Source organism: Pogonomyrmex barbatus, unplaced genomic scaffold (genome assembly GCF_055798465.1).
Source record: "Pogonomyrmex barbatus isolate J1 unplaced genomic scaffold, ASM5579846v1 scaffold3, whole genome shotgun sequence".
Classification (NCBI taxonomy): domain Eukaryota; kingdom Metazoa; phylum Arthropoda; class Insecta; order Hymenoptera; family Formicidae; genus Pogonomyrmex; species Pogonomyrmex barbatus.
Genome location: NW_028297127.1, coordinates 4,706,145 through 4,722,076, shown reverse-complemented (window position 1 = coordinate 4,722,076; position 15,932 = coordinate 4,706,145). Strand labels below are relative to the sequence as shown.

At 29.9% G+C, this 15,932-nt stretch overlaps 2 protein-coding genes across 2 annotated transcripts; both read left to right on the top strand.

Moving 5' to 3' along the window:
- Nucleotides 1–441: 441 nt before the first annotated feature.
- LOC105423312 (uncharacterized) lies at nt 442–2,184 on the top strand. The gene is made up of 3 exons (XM_089079018.1): nt 442–972; nt 1,228–1,474; nt 1,757–2,184. The coding sequence occupies exons 1-3, from the start codon at nt 806–808 to the stop codon at nt 1,850–1,852; spliced, it is 510 nt and encodes a 169-aa protein (XP_088935144.1). The 5' UTR covers nt 442–805; the 3' UTR covers nt 1,853–2,184.
- Nucleotides 2,185–3,175: 991 nt separating this feature from the next.
- Nucleotides 3,176–15,551, top strand: LOC105423300 (sodium- and chloride-dependent GABA transporter 1). The gene is made up of 11 exons (XM_089079120.1): nt 3,176–3,531; nt 6,613–6,921; nt 7,460–7,594; nt 7,712–7,840; nt 7,988–8,114; nt 9,117–9,488; nt 9,852–10,068; nt 10,799–10,951; nt 11,077–11,280; nt 11,443–11,613; nt 11,768–15,551. The coding sequence occupies exons 2-11, from the start codon at nt 6,618–6,620 to the stop codon at nt 11,903–11,905; spliced, it is 1,950 nt and encodes a 649-aa protein (XP_088935246.1). The 5' UTR covers nt 3,176–3,531; nt 6,613–6,617; the 3' UTR covers nt 11,906–15,551.
- The last annotated feature ends 381 nt before the right edge of the window (nt 15,552–15,932 follow it).

Genomic DNA, 15,932 nt, shown 5'->3' with positions numbered 1-15,932 from the left:
GTGATGTCCTGCCTAAGCGCGTTGCATTCGCAAATAGGGACCTTGCTCTCCGTGCCTCACGAAGTCCTATTTCTACGACATACAGTTTTTCGTGAATATGCGAAAATTGCGGTTGGACCGGATTTCATTCACACGCTGCCATCTTTTCTAATTCTGACAGCCGCAATACTCATCCTTTGGAGGAACCCTCCATCCTCCACGCGACTTATGGACCTCGTAGGCGTAACATTCATTTATAGAGGATTTCAGGTATAAAAATCTTTGTAATTTCCCATATTAGCTAATACATTTCCGTATATATATGTGAGTTTTTCAAGGTGTCAGTCAGCTGGCTTGCGGTTAACGCGCTTTTATGGCTATGGCTGATTCTCCAAAGGATACTCTATTGCAGCGTCTGGTGTTACTGGAGTTACGTGAGTGGACTTGTTATTATATTCTTTTCATAACTAACAAAGATCGTTTTCGTAATGTTTGAATTGTCCACTTTTATGTAAGAGAAAAGCTTTATGTAAGTACTTGTTTGTAAAAGAAATAAAGTTTCCTAAAGCTTTCTTCAAAAAAAAAAATATTATAATTTTTATTAAATACAATTTAAATTTCTTTAAATAACAATTAAACAAAGACAACTTTAGAAATTTATTTATAATTTGCTTTTTTGACTTTTTAAAAATCTCTTGTAAAAGACATAATATTTAGAAAAATTATTTTATAATTGATATAGGAATCTGAATACCGAGATATTTCATATCCTTGGTGGCAACGTGTCTGGTCCTCGTATTATCCTGAACCTATACAGCCGCCAGTAATGTCGGCTGGTTTTATTAGTTGGATTATCGCAATGTCCATTGCAATAATGATCCTGGGATGTGCAAACTCTACAGATCGCGTGGAAATTTTCGTTAAAGAAACTTTAACTAAATTTCGAAATGTACTTGCAATAATAAAGTCCTATGCAGAAGAATCACAAGATGAGTTAGTATTGCAATTCAATCACTTATTTCTTTAGCGTTAGTATGTTGGTTTGTTAGAAAGAAAAAAAATGAAACAAAATAAATATGATTATATATGTATACAGAAGGAACAATTTTGCTGAAAAAAATTGCTGAACAAAATTATTTTCAGATCTTATTAAATTCTTAGATCTTTAACAAAACTTTTTTTTTCATATAACAATGACAATTTGTAAAAATTAATAAAACATTCGTTGAGTAAAATTTTTGTTCTTAGGGAGCAACAAATGTCTGTAACTACTGAGACAAACGTGGCAATGGACGATGGCGAAATCAGCTTAGTTTGTGATGACGGTCGTTCAGAAACATCGAATGACATCAACAACGCGGGACGCGGGGATATACATCCGATTTCTTATGGAACGAATTGGATGCCGCAACCAAATTTCTCCGCGTTGAAAGAAGCACAACGAAAAATTTCGATGAAATCTTTTCATACGGTGATGGGCGCAAACGACGCTCAGGTAACAATAAAAAAAAAGAGGAAAAAGAAAATTATTTCTCTTTTACTCTCTGTTAAGTTAATATTAGAGATTTCTCGTTTTATGTTCTTTAAATTAATTTTTCTGACAACAATAATGACGTAAAAATTGACATAGACGGAATGATCATTTTTCTTCATTTTTCTGTTTTTTAAATTATCTTCGAGCTTTTATTTTTCAAGAATTTTGTTAAAATTCTACAAAAAATTGTGTGCTGATGTAATATGATTATAACACATTGTGGATCTCTCATTCTTCTTTTAGGATCCTGACAAATTTGTAGCAAAGCAATTGCGACATCGACGCGGCTGTCATACTGTGATACCAAGTAATTCCAATGAGCAATTAAGCGAATGTTAAAAGAACTTGTCAATGTTCATTGAACAGTCATCATTGAAGAAGCCATCGGAGAAATATTCATGGGAATACTTCTTGTATAACTTCTTGAAAGTAGCGCATCAATTCTTTTGCAGATGATGCTTGGTTTAAATAAAAGCCAAGACAGAATTTATGTATACTAATAAGATTTTTAGTTCTAACATCTGTGCGAAAGGAATTTATAAAATTTTTTACGAAAATATTTTATACATGTAATATTGAATAAAATCAAGATTTTATTTTTGAGATTGAATGATAGACGCAAGACCATCAAGAAGCGCAATGGTTACGTAAAAATAATGTGCGTAACGTTATGTAAGATCACATTATTAATAATATTAATAGAATATGTATATATATATATATATGTAAAACTTTTATAAATAAATATATAAATTTTTAACATTGTTGATATAAATTTCTTTACGCGACAGATAGATATTTCAAATTTTTATAATAAATTATAATATGTGTGTGTGTGTGTGTGTGTGTGTGTGTGTGTGTGTGTGTGTGTGTGTGTATGCATATATATATATATATATAAATGCACGAAACCTCAATTAAATTTTAGTTCTGTTTTTGAGATAAATCAAACCAAGATAAATCTGTCGATATCCTATTAATCTATATCGATATAAACATTTTTATTTTATTACAAACGTTGAAGTTTTTAATAAAAAAAAAAATATTATTATATATAATCATATATATTATTATATATTCATTGTCATATCTATTTTAAATCAATAACAAACGCTGCGTGCGCTTTCTTTTTTATCATCAATTTGAAATATCAAAATTTTGTATGCAATTTTATTTTTATTAATATTTATTAAAGTAAATCAAAATTTTCATAATTCATACAATGCAAATTATATCTAATTATATGATAAATAAATTGGTAATGTAATTACATTTGTTAGTATGTTGGAAAGATTGCACAAAATTACAAGTTTAAAAGTCGACAATATTTCTAATTATCGAATTAATTTCATTGAAAGTAATAAAATGTGGAAAACATTGGAAGAAGAAGAGCTGTGAAGAAAAGTGATATGAAAACTACAAAAGAAAACGTTAAACGACAAACGATTCTCTCGTTAGTATCGTAAAGAGAGAATCGCCTCTATAAAGCACGGTGTTATTCCGCAAACTACTCTTGTCAGTCCCTTTGATTATTTTTCGAGTAAAAGGTCCTGCCGTCTCCGCTAGACCCCAGGACTCCATCATTTTGCTTTGTCGGCTAGAGGGGATGCACAGAAATGCGCATGCGTCCGTAAGAGGGTAACATTCACCATCTTGAACCGGAGCATTATTCTGTAACTACAACCCTTGTGGGGTAGGTCGTAGATATTTGTGACCAACGTGACGACGTATACATCAAGTAAACCCCGTTCACTTCAAAAGTACGCCTTTTCAAACGTCATTCTTGACAAGGGAAATTGCGTGACTCATCCAGAAATCGATTCCGCTTGGGAAAGTCTTCCCGGGAAGGATTCAGAAAGAGGATTTTGTTCCTCCAAAGAGGAGTCGGGCGTGAACACGGTCCTACACGTCTGCTTCCTTGTACGATGTGATTACATGCAATATCAGATTTTACTAATACGAGATACGGAAAATTGACGGTCACGGCTGCTTTATCGGAATTCTCTACGCATCTTTTGGTAAGAAAATTTTAATAGAGTTTAATAAAATTAAAATATTAAAGTTGAGTTTCACTGCGAAACATCAAAGCGGAAATACTAAAATATTTGTGTTCATTAATTGCTCTTTTACATGCTTTTAATCTTTATATAAACTTAAAATAAATATTGCAATTTGATAATAGATTAAGAAATTTTCTTATCTAATAGTCAAAAAACGCCGTTAAATGTAATTCATACAATGCAAATTATATCTAATTATATGATAAATAAATTGGTAATGCAATTATATTTGTTAGTATATTGAAAAGATTGCACAAAATTACAAGTTTAAGAATCGACAATATTTCTACTGCGTTGTAATGATAAATCTAATTCAATTATCTGATAATCGATAAAAGGGATAATAATCAAGATTATATTCGTACGCGACCTACGCGATTCACTTAACGATTATATATTTCTCTTTACGATTATAAATTTCTCACGCAGTCAAGCACATGATGTAGCAGCTGCATCGTTATCCCATATAAGATCCGGTTAATTATGGCAACAATGAACGTAATACGACGTAAACTTTGCGCGGCAATAAATATATAAATCGTAATTTTTTAAATATTTTAGATGTATTTGTAATCAAGAGACTATAATTGCATAATATATATTTGTTAACATTTATTAGCCTGCAATGCTATTTGTATGTTGTACGATTATTTTTGATTGAAAAATGTCGCACGATATCGAATTTATTCCTATAGCATTACAAAAACATTGAAAATAGGTTAAATGTAAAAAAAATATCGAGCAGTTAAGCAATGCGTTTATTTTGTTAGATAATACTGAGCACAATTCCGTTAGTATTTATTATAAAAATAAAAGTTATTGAAAAAAAAAATTAATATAATTTTGATATGTTCTTTTTAGTGAAACATTCATAATATTAGTATTCCTTCTTTTTTATCGTTATATTATTTATCGTTATATTACATTTATATTGTCAATTTACATATCGTGCTAAAAAGTTTATCTTACGCGTTATCAAATTTTCTCATCGGTTTTCGTTTTCAGCATGCGCGCTTTTATTTTCTACGTTCCCACAGAGTAATTTAAAGTATTCCCGATTGATCCTAGTACAATCATGTTCTGACGTAATCGCAATTCAATTGGGAATCAGCGACTTCGGTGTTGCGCCGCGTCCGAATTTTACGATGAGGTTCATGGTCCACGTGTGTACGTAGACGCGATGTAAACTTGATATTGATTTTGCGTCCAGCATCCGCGCGGTCGAATGGCGTGCGCGCGCGCATATAAACGCAAATTCACATGCACATGCACGTCGTACACACGCATACACATACACGTCAACACGTGTATACTTTATTTGTCACGTGTACCCTCTTCGTCGGCGATTCTGAATTGGCCGGACTACACAGAGAAAGAAATAGGGTGGCAGAGAGATCTTTGAAGAAGGGGAGCTTGAATGAGAAATGAGCGCGATTTTTGTGTACATTTTTATGTAGCAACGACATATGCGCGCAATGGTTGTTCTGAAAACCGGTTGTGCACCGGTCATCGTGGATCCAAACAAAATTTTGCACAATGTATGAGATATTCAGAGTTTGACTTAAACGAACTTGATTACATAATTAAATTAGCTTCTTTTAGACTTATTTCATCCACGACATACTACACGAACAAGAAAGAAAAATTTGATTATTTTAATTTAGCTGTTAATGCAATGTTGATCTTGTAATTCTAAAATATATTTAGTTTTGCAGAAAAAATTTGTTTCTAAATTTAACTTTTACGAAAGTTTAATTCTCAGAGATTACGGAAAAAATTATGTAAGATCTGTAAGATGGAAATTAAAGTTGAAGCTGAATATTAGATGATAATTAATCTTCTCATTGCAAAGAAAATTCGATTTTTGAAATTGTTTGAAAAAATAGATAAAATATAATAAATATTAAAATATAAATAAAATTGCAAAAAGAATTTTAATTTATTTTTCTAACAATTCTGACATTCGGTTTTATTTTTTTTTCCTATAGAAAAATATTGTTTTATATGTGTAAAATGTGTATAATCTCAGAAAAGAATATCAAGATCGTATGACTTCAATAATTTTGATATTTAATAAAAAGTAGATACTTTGTTAGATTCGCACAATTTCATAATAAAATCTTGTAAATTTATAAATTGTTTTAAATAATTTTATGTAATTATAGCATACAATATGTGTACAATATGCGTATAAGAAATACGATAGTGTTTGCCGCCAAATGTACATGCCGGCGACGCACGAATTGTCTCTATATACTTTGTGTACTCTGTATACTCTGTGTACGCTGTATACTTGTACACCAGTAATTCAGTTGTATTTTAGATTATATATGTATTTTAGATTTAAGAAACGACTGAATCAATCAAGTTCTTAATCACTAGCTTGAGTCCGAATTATATTAGAAAATTATTTTTATTTTTTGTAAATTAGAAAATTTCTGTTAAAAACACATTCTTATCATTTTTTAGTAAAGAATATGCGGTTATTTTTGTCTCGATAAATGGCATTTTACATTTTAAAAATTTCGCAATTAAAAAAACATTTTGATTGGATCTAACATTTTTTAATCTTTTATTTTATAATCTTGATTACATTTAGACGTAATTAAATTATTGTTTAAACAATATTCTCGTTAAATAAAACTGATAAATGGATATTGATAATAAGCTTTCTAATTTGTAACAATTATATGTATATAATATGTTATTCACAAAATTCATGAAATATTTCATGAAATACTTAATATTTAAAAAAAATTATCTCCTCATAATAAAAGTAAAAAAGGACTTCAAGTACATGCGCTCGCATTGTTTCAAAAACTAACACTAAAATTTTTCAAATTCTATCAAGTTATAGTAAGACATCGCGTGAATCTCTTCTAACGGAATTGTGCCTTAACTTCTAAGACAGGACAATTTCATAATAATCGATCGCATGAAGGCCGCATGAATTTGCGTTTTATCCTTCTAATTACATTCAAGGACTGGCTTATAATTTCCTTCTGTAGATATTTAGTGTCAACTTTCATCATGTTTCAGGCTCCATGGCGGAGAAAATGTATTACTGGGGTGAGGAGAAGGATCAAGTTGATCCCGACGATCAAACCTTCATACAATTCAAGGCCAAATCAGTGGCGACGGAGAAGAGACGCGAACCATCTCGTACTGTGCCGAAGATGACGGTGTCTTCACCGCAGGGTAAAATGACTGAGATCGGTAACAGAGAGGAGGATGCCGAACGCGGCGGTTGGGACAATAAACTCGATTTCCTATTTTCTTGCATAAGCGTTTCCGTTGGACTGGGAAATGTCTGGCGATTTCCTTATCTCTGTTATAAAAATGGTGGTGGTAAGCTAATAACTAATACTAAATTTATATATAAACAATTTAAGCATAATGCATATTTTTAATTAACTATGTTATTTTTATTACTTGTTTTAATGTAAATTTCTTAAAAAAACTTTATCATTTCATTTAGAAACGAACTTTTTCCAAATTTTAAATCTGCTACTATAAATCGAGGATGTAGACAGCATTGCTGATTTCAATGCGGTGTCTGACATTCATAATTATCCTTCTAGTTTACGAAGTCACGCAATGCTTAACACGATGAAAGCATACGCTAAAATTTAATATCCGCAGTTTTCTTGAATTTAATTTATTATCCTGCTAATTAAATTTTTTTATGCTCTGAAAAGAAAATTAAGAAAAAAAAATTAAAAAATAAAATTAAGAAAAAGAGCAGCAATAAAATTATTCAAGTTTAAATAATAAATTATTTATAATTGTATAATTTGATATATAGAATATAGAATATTTGAAATATAGATATATAGAAAAATAGTAATTATTATTTATAATAATAAACTTTAAAATTTTTTTATAGGCGTTTTTTTGATCACTTATGGTATTGCAATGCTGTTTTGCGGAATTCCAATATTTTTTCAAGAAGTTGCCATCGGACAATATCTTGGAGCTGGTGGTATGTCTTTGGTGGGACAATTATGCCCTCTTTTGCAAGGTAATAATTATTTTTGCAAAGCAATAATTATTTTAAATATCAATAGACATTTAAGAATATCAACTATAAATAAATTAATAATAAATTAATAATTACGTAATACACTATGGATTATAGGTGTGGGATATGCAACAATGACCATTGTTTTCTTCCTCGATGTGTACTACTGCATAATCATTGCTTGGACTCTTTTCTATCTCATAAGCACATTCGTGAATTTACCGAAAGTACCTTGGGATGGATGTGGTAAATAGCACGTTTCTTAATTATTAAATACTAAATTTTAAATTTGAATTTTATTTACTATGATAATACATTAAAAAAGTCCATAAGTGTAATTCAAAATTAATGTTTCTTTCGTTTACGATAGGCTACAAATTATTTCGTTTACAGGAAACTGGTGGAATACAAAAGATTGCTTCAATGCAACCCAAGACAGTACACATGGAAAAATAAACTGCTCGACTTCTGCCGAAAATAATACCTGTCACCATACTACGCCGGTAGAAGAATATTGGGAGTAAGAAAAGCACTATTAAAAACTGATATAAAATGTAAAACGCATATAAAATACTATGCGTAAAATATATCTGTGATACGTGGACAAACGAGTAACAAGTTAGAATTTTGCGAAAATGTGTCATTTCTAAAAAAAAAAATTATATTAGTAATTTGACGCCAGTATTTATAAATTAAATATTTTTATTATTAGTTTTGTGTTGTTAGAGTAATTGTTATGTTAAAAAAAATGTTAATCTGCTTGAAACGTGATTTTTTTGAATTACTGAATTTTGACTTATACATGTTTGCCCACACATCATAAATATGTCTTTATAATAACGATAGAAAATGAAGAAAGCCAGTCAACCTCATTTTATCTTATCTAATAAAGCGTATCTTTTGAAGTAGGAAACTTTCTAAACTCACAAAGTTTAAATTTAATAAAACGGGATATATATATATATATATATATATATATATATATGCAGGCATCTAATTGATATCTCTTATGAGTAATGCTTATGAATCACAGGCTATGATGTAAGATGAAAATTATTAAGGGATTTACCCGATGTAATAGTTCTACAAGAGAAATGCAACATTGATTTTCTTAAATCAGGTCAAAGTAAGCTCCCTCATATATAAATGCGTTTATGTAATGTATAATGTCAACGATATAATACTACTGGCAGTTTAGACGTATATCATAGATTAGCAATTTATCAGAATGACATTATAAAAAGTCATACTAAATGAGATTTACCTTACGAAACAAAATGCACAATCATTGCGCTATATTTTCACATTAATATTCATATATTGCAATTACATAATGAGTGTAATTTCAATTCAATCTGATATTTATGCATACATTATTTTTCCTTTTTTTTAGAATTGTATATATTATTTTTCCTTTTTTTTAGAATTTTAAAATAATACGATATATTATTAATTTCATTGTTTTACGTCGACTATTAATTATCATTTAACATTGGTTACAAGAATAATGTTGAATTTTCAGACGGAGAGTCCTTGGTATCACATCCGGCATCGAAAACATTGGCAAGATCCAATGGGAGCTGCTAGGCTGTCTGATTGTCGGCTGGCTGCTTGTTTATTTTATCATCCGTCGCGGACTTCATCAGAGCGGTAAGATCATCTGGTTTTCAGCCTTGTTCCCGTACGTGGTGCTTTTCATTCTTTTGGGAAGAGCGGTGACGTTGGAGGGTTCCTACAATGGTTTGCTTTACTACGTGACGCCGCGATGGGAGGAATTGCTCAATCCTGGACCATGGATAGATGGGGCTACCCAGATTTTCTTCGCGTACAGCATCGGCACCGGTGCCCTGCCCGCTTTGGGCTCTTACAACAAGTTTCATCATAATTGTTACAGGTAAACAACGCGTTTAATTTAAATGGATAATACTGTTTTTATAGCGTTTAATTTTGGTAATCAATCAAGAAATCTACTTTCACCAATTTTTCATCAGATTGTCAAGGCACCAATATGCAATAAAAAAAAAAAACAGAAAAGATAATAAAGGCATACGTTTCCTTAATCGAATTTAATCTCGCAGCTCCAAGTGGTTCGAATAATCCACGCATATCGCTACTCTTTGGCCATTTCAGATTTCGTTGGCTTCATTTCGTAAATTGTAATTCGAGAATCATAGTTATGACTTTAAAGATCTAATCTTTAACACGACGCGTTGTCGTCGCTGCTGGAGTCTTTCAAAAAGGGAGTTTTGTCTTGCAGAGACGCAATAATCACTTGCGTAGTCAACACCCTGACATGTCTTCTGGCCGGTTGCGTAACATTTTCGATACTGGGTCACATCGCCCAGGAACAGCAAACGCAGGTGTCCGAGGTTGTCAAGAGCGGACCTGGTCTCGTCTTCCTTACGTATCCCGAGGTCGTTTTGAAGCTACCCGGTGCTTCGTTGTGGGCCATTATATTCTTCGTTATGCTGCTCGTAAGAAATTGCTATTCCGATGACGGAATCGGCTTGTTGCCGTCTATGTTTGTTCATGTGCATCGCTATAAAACAGTTTGGACATATTGTCGTCCTCAACAGGAAGCTTCTCTCGATACACCATGATTTAATATCAAACTATTCGCTGTTTTTTTAAGAAAGATTATAAAATATTTTTAGAAAGTAATATAATTAAAATAAATCGAAGAAATAGGATTCAAGAAAATACGTTTCTTTTTCAAAGAAAAAGAAACGTATTTTCTTGAATCCTGTTTCTTTGATTTTATTAAATTTTTGTACGATGAATTAAATTCTTAGCATACAAAATAATGATGTTTACAAAGTTGTATTTATATAAGAAAATTGAATAATATTTATGCTTTTTTTTATGGACATTTTACAATTAATAAATTTGGTATAATAAGTTATTTAAATCAAAATTTAATTTTTTTTTAAGAATCCGAAAACAATTTATATTTTAATCCGTAAATTAATATTCCTATAATTATTTTGCACAAGAGCAATTAATAATTAAAATTAGATGTGTAGATAATAGTAAAAGTACGTTTTAGCTAAGATTAAGTAATTTTAATGTAATATTGTAAATGTGTATTTTGTTAAATTTCAATCTAGATTTGGAGCAATGGTTGAGCATATGGAAAAGCTAGTGTCTTTTTAAATCATTATTATAAATATCAGATTATATATGAATTATTTCGTTTTCACGCAGATTCTTGGCATCGACAGTGAATTTTGCATCGTAGAATCTTTTATAACTGGTTTGGTTGACTATTGGCCGGACACACTTCGTCCTCACAGAATCAAGTTCACCATCGCTATCTGCTTGATAATGTTCGCTTTAGGAATTCCAATGGTCACGAATGTTAGTATTTCAAAAAAATACATAACATACATACTTACATTATATACGTCAGACAGTTAAAGGTTTTATAGAAGATATATAATTTCAAAATTCAACAAAAATTAAAATGTAATGCATGTTTTTAGGGAGGAATTTATATTTTCCAACTAATGGACTTCTACTCTGCGAGCGGAATGTCTATTTTGTGGGTTTGTTTCTTTCAAACAATTGCGATATCATGGATTTTTGGAGCAAAGAAGTTTTGTGATTGCGTACATCAGATGATGGGTATTCGATTAAATAAATTTTGGTATATATGTTGGGTCTTACTTGCGCCAATAATCATGGTCGTAAGTATTATGTTCATATCAAATTATTAATGTTCATAGCAAATCGTTATTTTTCAAAGATTATTCTCCAAAGAAAATTGGACGTACAGAGATCGCGCAAAGTATTATGTAAAACATGTAAAATTATTATATGCAGTATAATAAACATTTTTTATTTTACAGTTTATCTTCGTATTTCAAATTGTACAATATAAACCACTTAAATACGGCAGTAGTTATGAGTATCCAACATGGGCAGAAATAGTTGGGGTATGCCTCAGTTTTTCATCTATGATATGGATACCGGGATACGCACTGTATTACATAATAATTACACCAGGATCCGTCAAAGAGGTATATTTGAATACATTTGTGTGCAAATCGTATGCACATGAAAAAAGCTTTTCTAAACTATCATCATATATAATACTTTGTATAATGGCCTTAATTATAGTAACGTGCTTAATTTGAATTGCTAATACAATTTATTATTATCGCTTTTTTTCAGAATGTTCTGAAAGGTTTACAACCAAACATAAAATCGCATGCAAAATTACCGAAAGGCGAAAAATCAGCCGTGATACCCATGTCAGAGAGCAGTGCGGGCTTAATTACAAAAAATAACAGTTTCCTGAGTCAAACATGATTAGCGTTAGCAATCACTTTCAACTTGTGTTAGGCTACATTTATCTTAAAAGTAATATTACATATAATAAGATAAAATATATAGTGGGTCCAGTACGATTGGACATTTCGTAGTAATTTGTGTCAAAATGGACGCGTGTCAAATTGATAAGTTTCATGTATTATGCTCAGTTCAGCAATCATATTATTTATTTAATAATAAGTCAGTAATATATTTCTTTAGTGATGTATTTCTGATAAGACGTCAAAGATTCTCCTTAATTCCTTAATAGCTGGTTCACGTCGTATCTGGTTCAATCGTAACACTTAATTACAACAATTTTATATTTCTCATTATATTTAAAGAAGAGAGAACTTTTTCAAAGACATGTTTTCTAAAAAATTATATATTATGTATACATATTCATAATAACATATATTAATTAATAATTATAATAATGAATTAATATTGAAAAAAGACAAAAATATAACATCTTATAAATCGTGGAATTAAACTGTTTAAATTTTTTATTAATAATATATAAATTATACCAGCTGTTAAAGTTTTAAGATAGAGAATTTTAATCGAAATGAAAAATTATTTAGAGATCGCGATATTAGATGATTCGTACGTGTTGATGACCAAGCTGATAAGATACTCAATAAAGGGTATAATAAGTATTGGAAACGGGAAAGGAGTACTTAGAAATAATAATAGTATACACTGCGCTAGTATTCAGATAGCTATTTACGGGCAATTTAAAAGAAGTATATTTTTATATCGCGATTATATCGCGATAAGTATATGAATTTTTAACGGAGAGAGAAATTGTTCGGTTGATAATTCGACTGGTTTAAGGAAAATTGAAAATTCTCGTGTTAAAACATAATCTGCTTAAGGCGAATAGGAATTTCCGTTTCAATTGTTTACATCTATTCAAAATGACGCACTCGCAAGTGCTGACACAGACTCTTCTTGGTGAATGCATTAAGAGGTTTGTTGCAACTCCACGAAATAAAATAGGAGCATAGCGTATATAGAATAAGAATACTGGCAGATAAGAAATGTATTCAATATGTGAAGTACAAGTAACGAAGTAAAAGTGTAATTTTTAATATTATATAAAAAAGAGACAACTCAATGTGTTCACCGAGAAGAAACATTTTTAATTTTAACCAGTCGCACTAATCAACTGGACTGTAGCAGGATACAGAATATTTCTATCACCAAGTTCTAGCAGTTTATACTGCATTCAACTTCGACGGCACATGTTTTAGATTTTTTCACACTGCAAATTTGTAAAGCATACATTATAATATGTTTATAATAATCTGATATAGAACGTTTCGTTTTCAATAAGTGATTAACAGATAATTTTTATTCTTTGAAAAGCGGAATTTTTATTAATATATACAGTACCAATAATATATTTACCAATAATATATTTATTTCTTAATTTAATGTTTCAAATTTAAACAAAAAACTGGTTAGAATTTGCAATCAATTAAAATCGAGTATTAAATGTCTGAGATATTTCTAACAGTATTTTATTAAAGTTCAAATTAAAGTTAAACTTATATAAAATATTATATGTTATATATTTATATAAAATTATACATTCTTTGAAAGAAATTGAGATTTATATTCCATAAATAATGTTATCATATTTAATCTTTTAAATCAAAGTTACAATCACAAAATTTTAGTTTTGTTTCAATAAGTTGAAATGTCAAAGTATATTTTTTGCAAAAATTCAGTAGTATATAACAGATAAAATCTACTTTTCTTATTATTATTAATAATACTGTTACTTATTGCTTTGTACAGCTTTAGATTTTTTATCTTATTTTTTCAGCATAAAAATATTTTTATCTGAGAAATTATTTACTCGAAACACAAAAGCAATAACGATAAATGAAGAAAGGAGTGCTTATTCAACCGGCCTATTTCATTGGGAATATTATTTTTTATTTAGTCCGTAAAATACTCATAATCGCGAATGCTATTCGTCGAAGTGTTGCAATTGTTGACGTTGTATAATACTAAGAAATGGCTGATAACTTAACGCGATATTCGTTTCTATTTTAGTACCGTATTGTTGCGATGCAAAGTACTTCCAATAGTAAGCTAAGAACCGAATGATATTATAAGCCAGTTGGATCTGCGTTGAAACAACATATATCTGCAGTATTATTAATTTGTATTTTCATTTAATGACTGATATATTGGCAATAGCGATGTATTTTACTAATTTGTGAACGATGACTGTTTGCAAACAATGATATTAGAATAAAATATTTGTACATGCCGGGTGTGAAACTCGGCTATTTGATTGTTAATTAACAAATTATTCAATGACACGCGAACATATAAAAAATTCTTTCACACCCATTACGCGAGTAACTGCAATTATATGTGTAACATCGCAAACGTTTGTTCAGCGTGTGATAGCATAATAACATATTTCCCACTGTGTAACTGTATTCTGTAAATGTATTTAATGTTACGTGCGCAAGCACGACCAGGTCTACGATCATAAATTTCCGCAATTAGTTGCACGGCAATGTCTGTGTACGCGTTATTGCCGAATGGATTTGTCAACCGCACGGATGATTTGATTATGGCTCTACGAATCGGTGTTCGCTGCTAGAAAATTTCGTACAAAGAATTAAATGTGTTACACAAATTATATTTCTATATATACACATATACATTGTATGTATGTTTTATATACAGTGTATAATAATATACATTACCGTTTGAAAATCAAAAAAAAAAACCTAAGTCCAAATAATATTGTACTTATGAACGGAAATTAAATGCGACAAAGGCGAACCCCGTTTTCCTTTCATTTTGTCTTTGATTAAATCTTTAATTTTTCGTCACATGTGTTCGATAGAGCAAAGAATTATTTATTTTTACAAGTAATCTTAGAATTATAAAAGATTAAAAGATTAATTTGTGTTTACTTGGCTACATGTTCCGAGAAATATTGCCAGGTATTTCGTAGAATACATACGTCTTTTATTCACATTTTGAAAATATAAAATTTTACAAAACGTAAAAAAATTTATTTAAATTTAGATAGATATTTATCGTATCGTTAAAAAATCTTCAACATACGTAAAATATAACTTTATATGATCATAAAATTTTTTCATAGAAAAGTAACTTAGCTATATTTTTAAATTTTTCTACGTTTTAATGCGCTTTTAATTATTACGCGTTAATTGCTACATTAATTGCTAGATTTATTTTATAATTTTTAACAATCTCGTTTCAATATCCTTTGGTAATATAATTGCGGGATTTATCGACACAGGTTTACAGTGTATCTTGAGAGCCACACTTCCCTATGGTGAAACGTAGGAAATGTAGAAGAGAGTGAGAACAACTGAACAAGGTGTGTAAGAATTTTTAAATATACTTTTAGTAAATTTTAGTAAATCAGATAATATATAATCTGAGTCACAATGTAGTACACATATTGGAGAACTGAAATTCTCATTTAGACTTATTTTTCAAGCAATACGTTACGAACAGCGCATTTACGAATGTGTATTGGCTTGATGGATTGAATATTTCACATGTTTGTGACATGTTATGTATACGTTTTCAAAATTGTATCGATATATATACTTGAATAAATATTAATGCCTAATTATAATATGATTCTTAATTCCCATACCCAGTATATGTAGTAAATAAAATTTATCCTTCTATTGATTTAATGTATGTTATTATTATCGTATATAGTATATATATTATTGTTCATATATATAATATTATTTGGGAATATTAATTATATTAACTTTCGTAATGTGTTCACATCTATTGTTTAATATCATTTTAGACATGGTTAGTAATAGATAAAAGCAGCTTAGAAGCTTCTATTAATTATTATCATTATTGATACTAGTATTTCGAGTAAGAATAGAATTGCACATATTTGCACATAAATTCTATTACATTCATGATTAACAAAGATAACAGTATAGTTTACGACAATAAATGGTTGTGAATGCTTCTATAATATTTCACTTCGAAA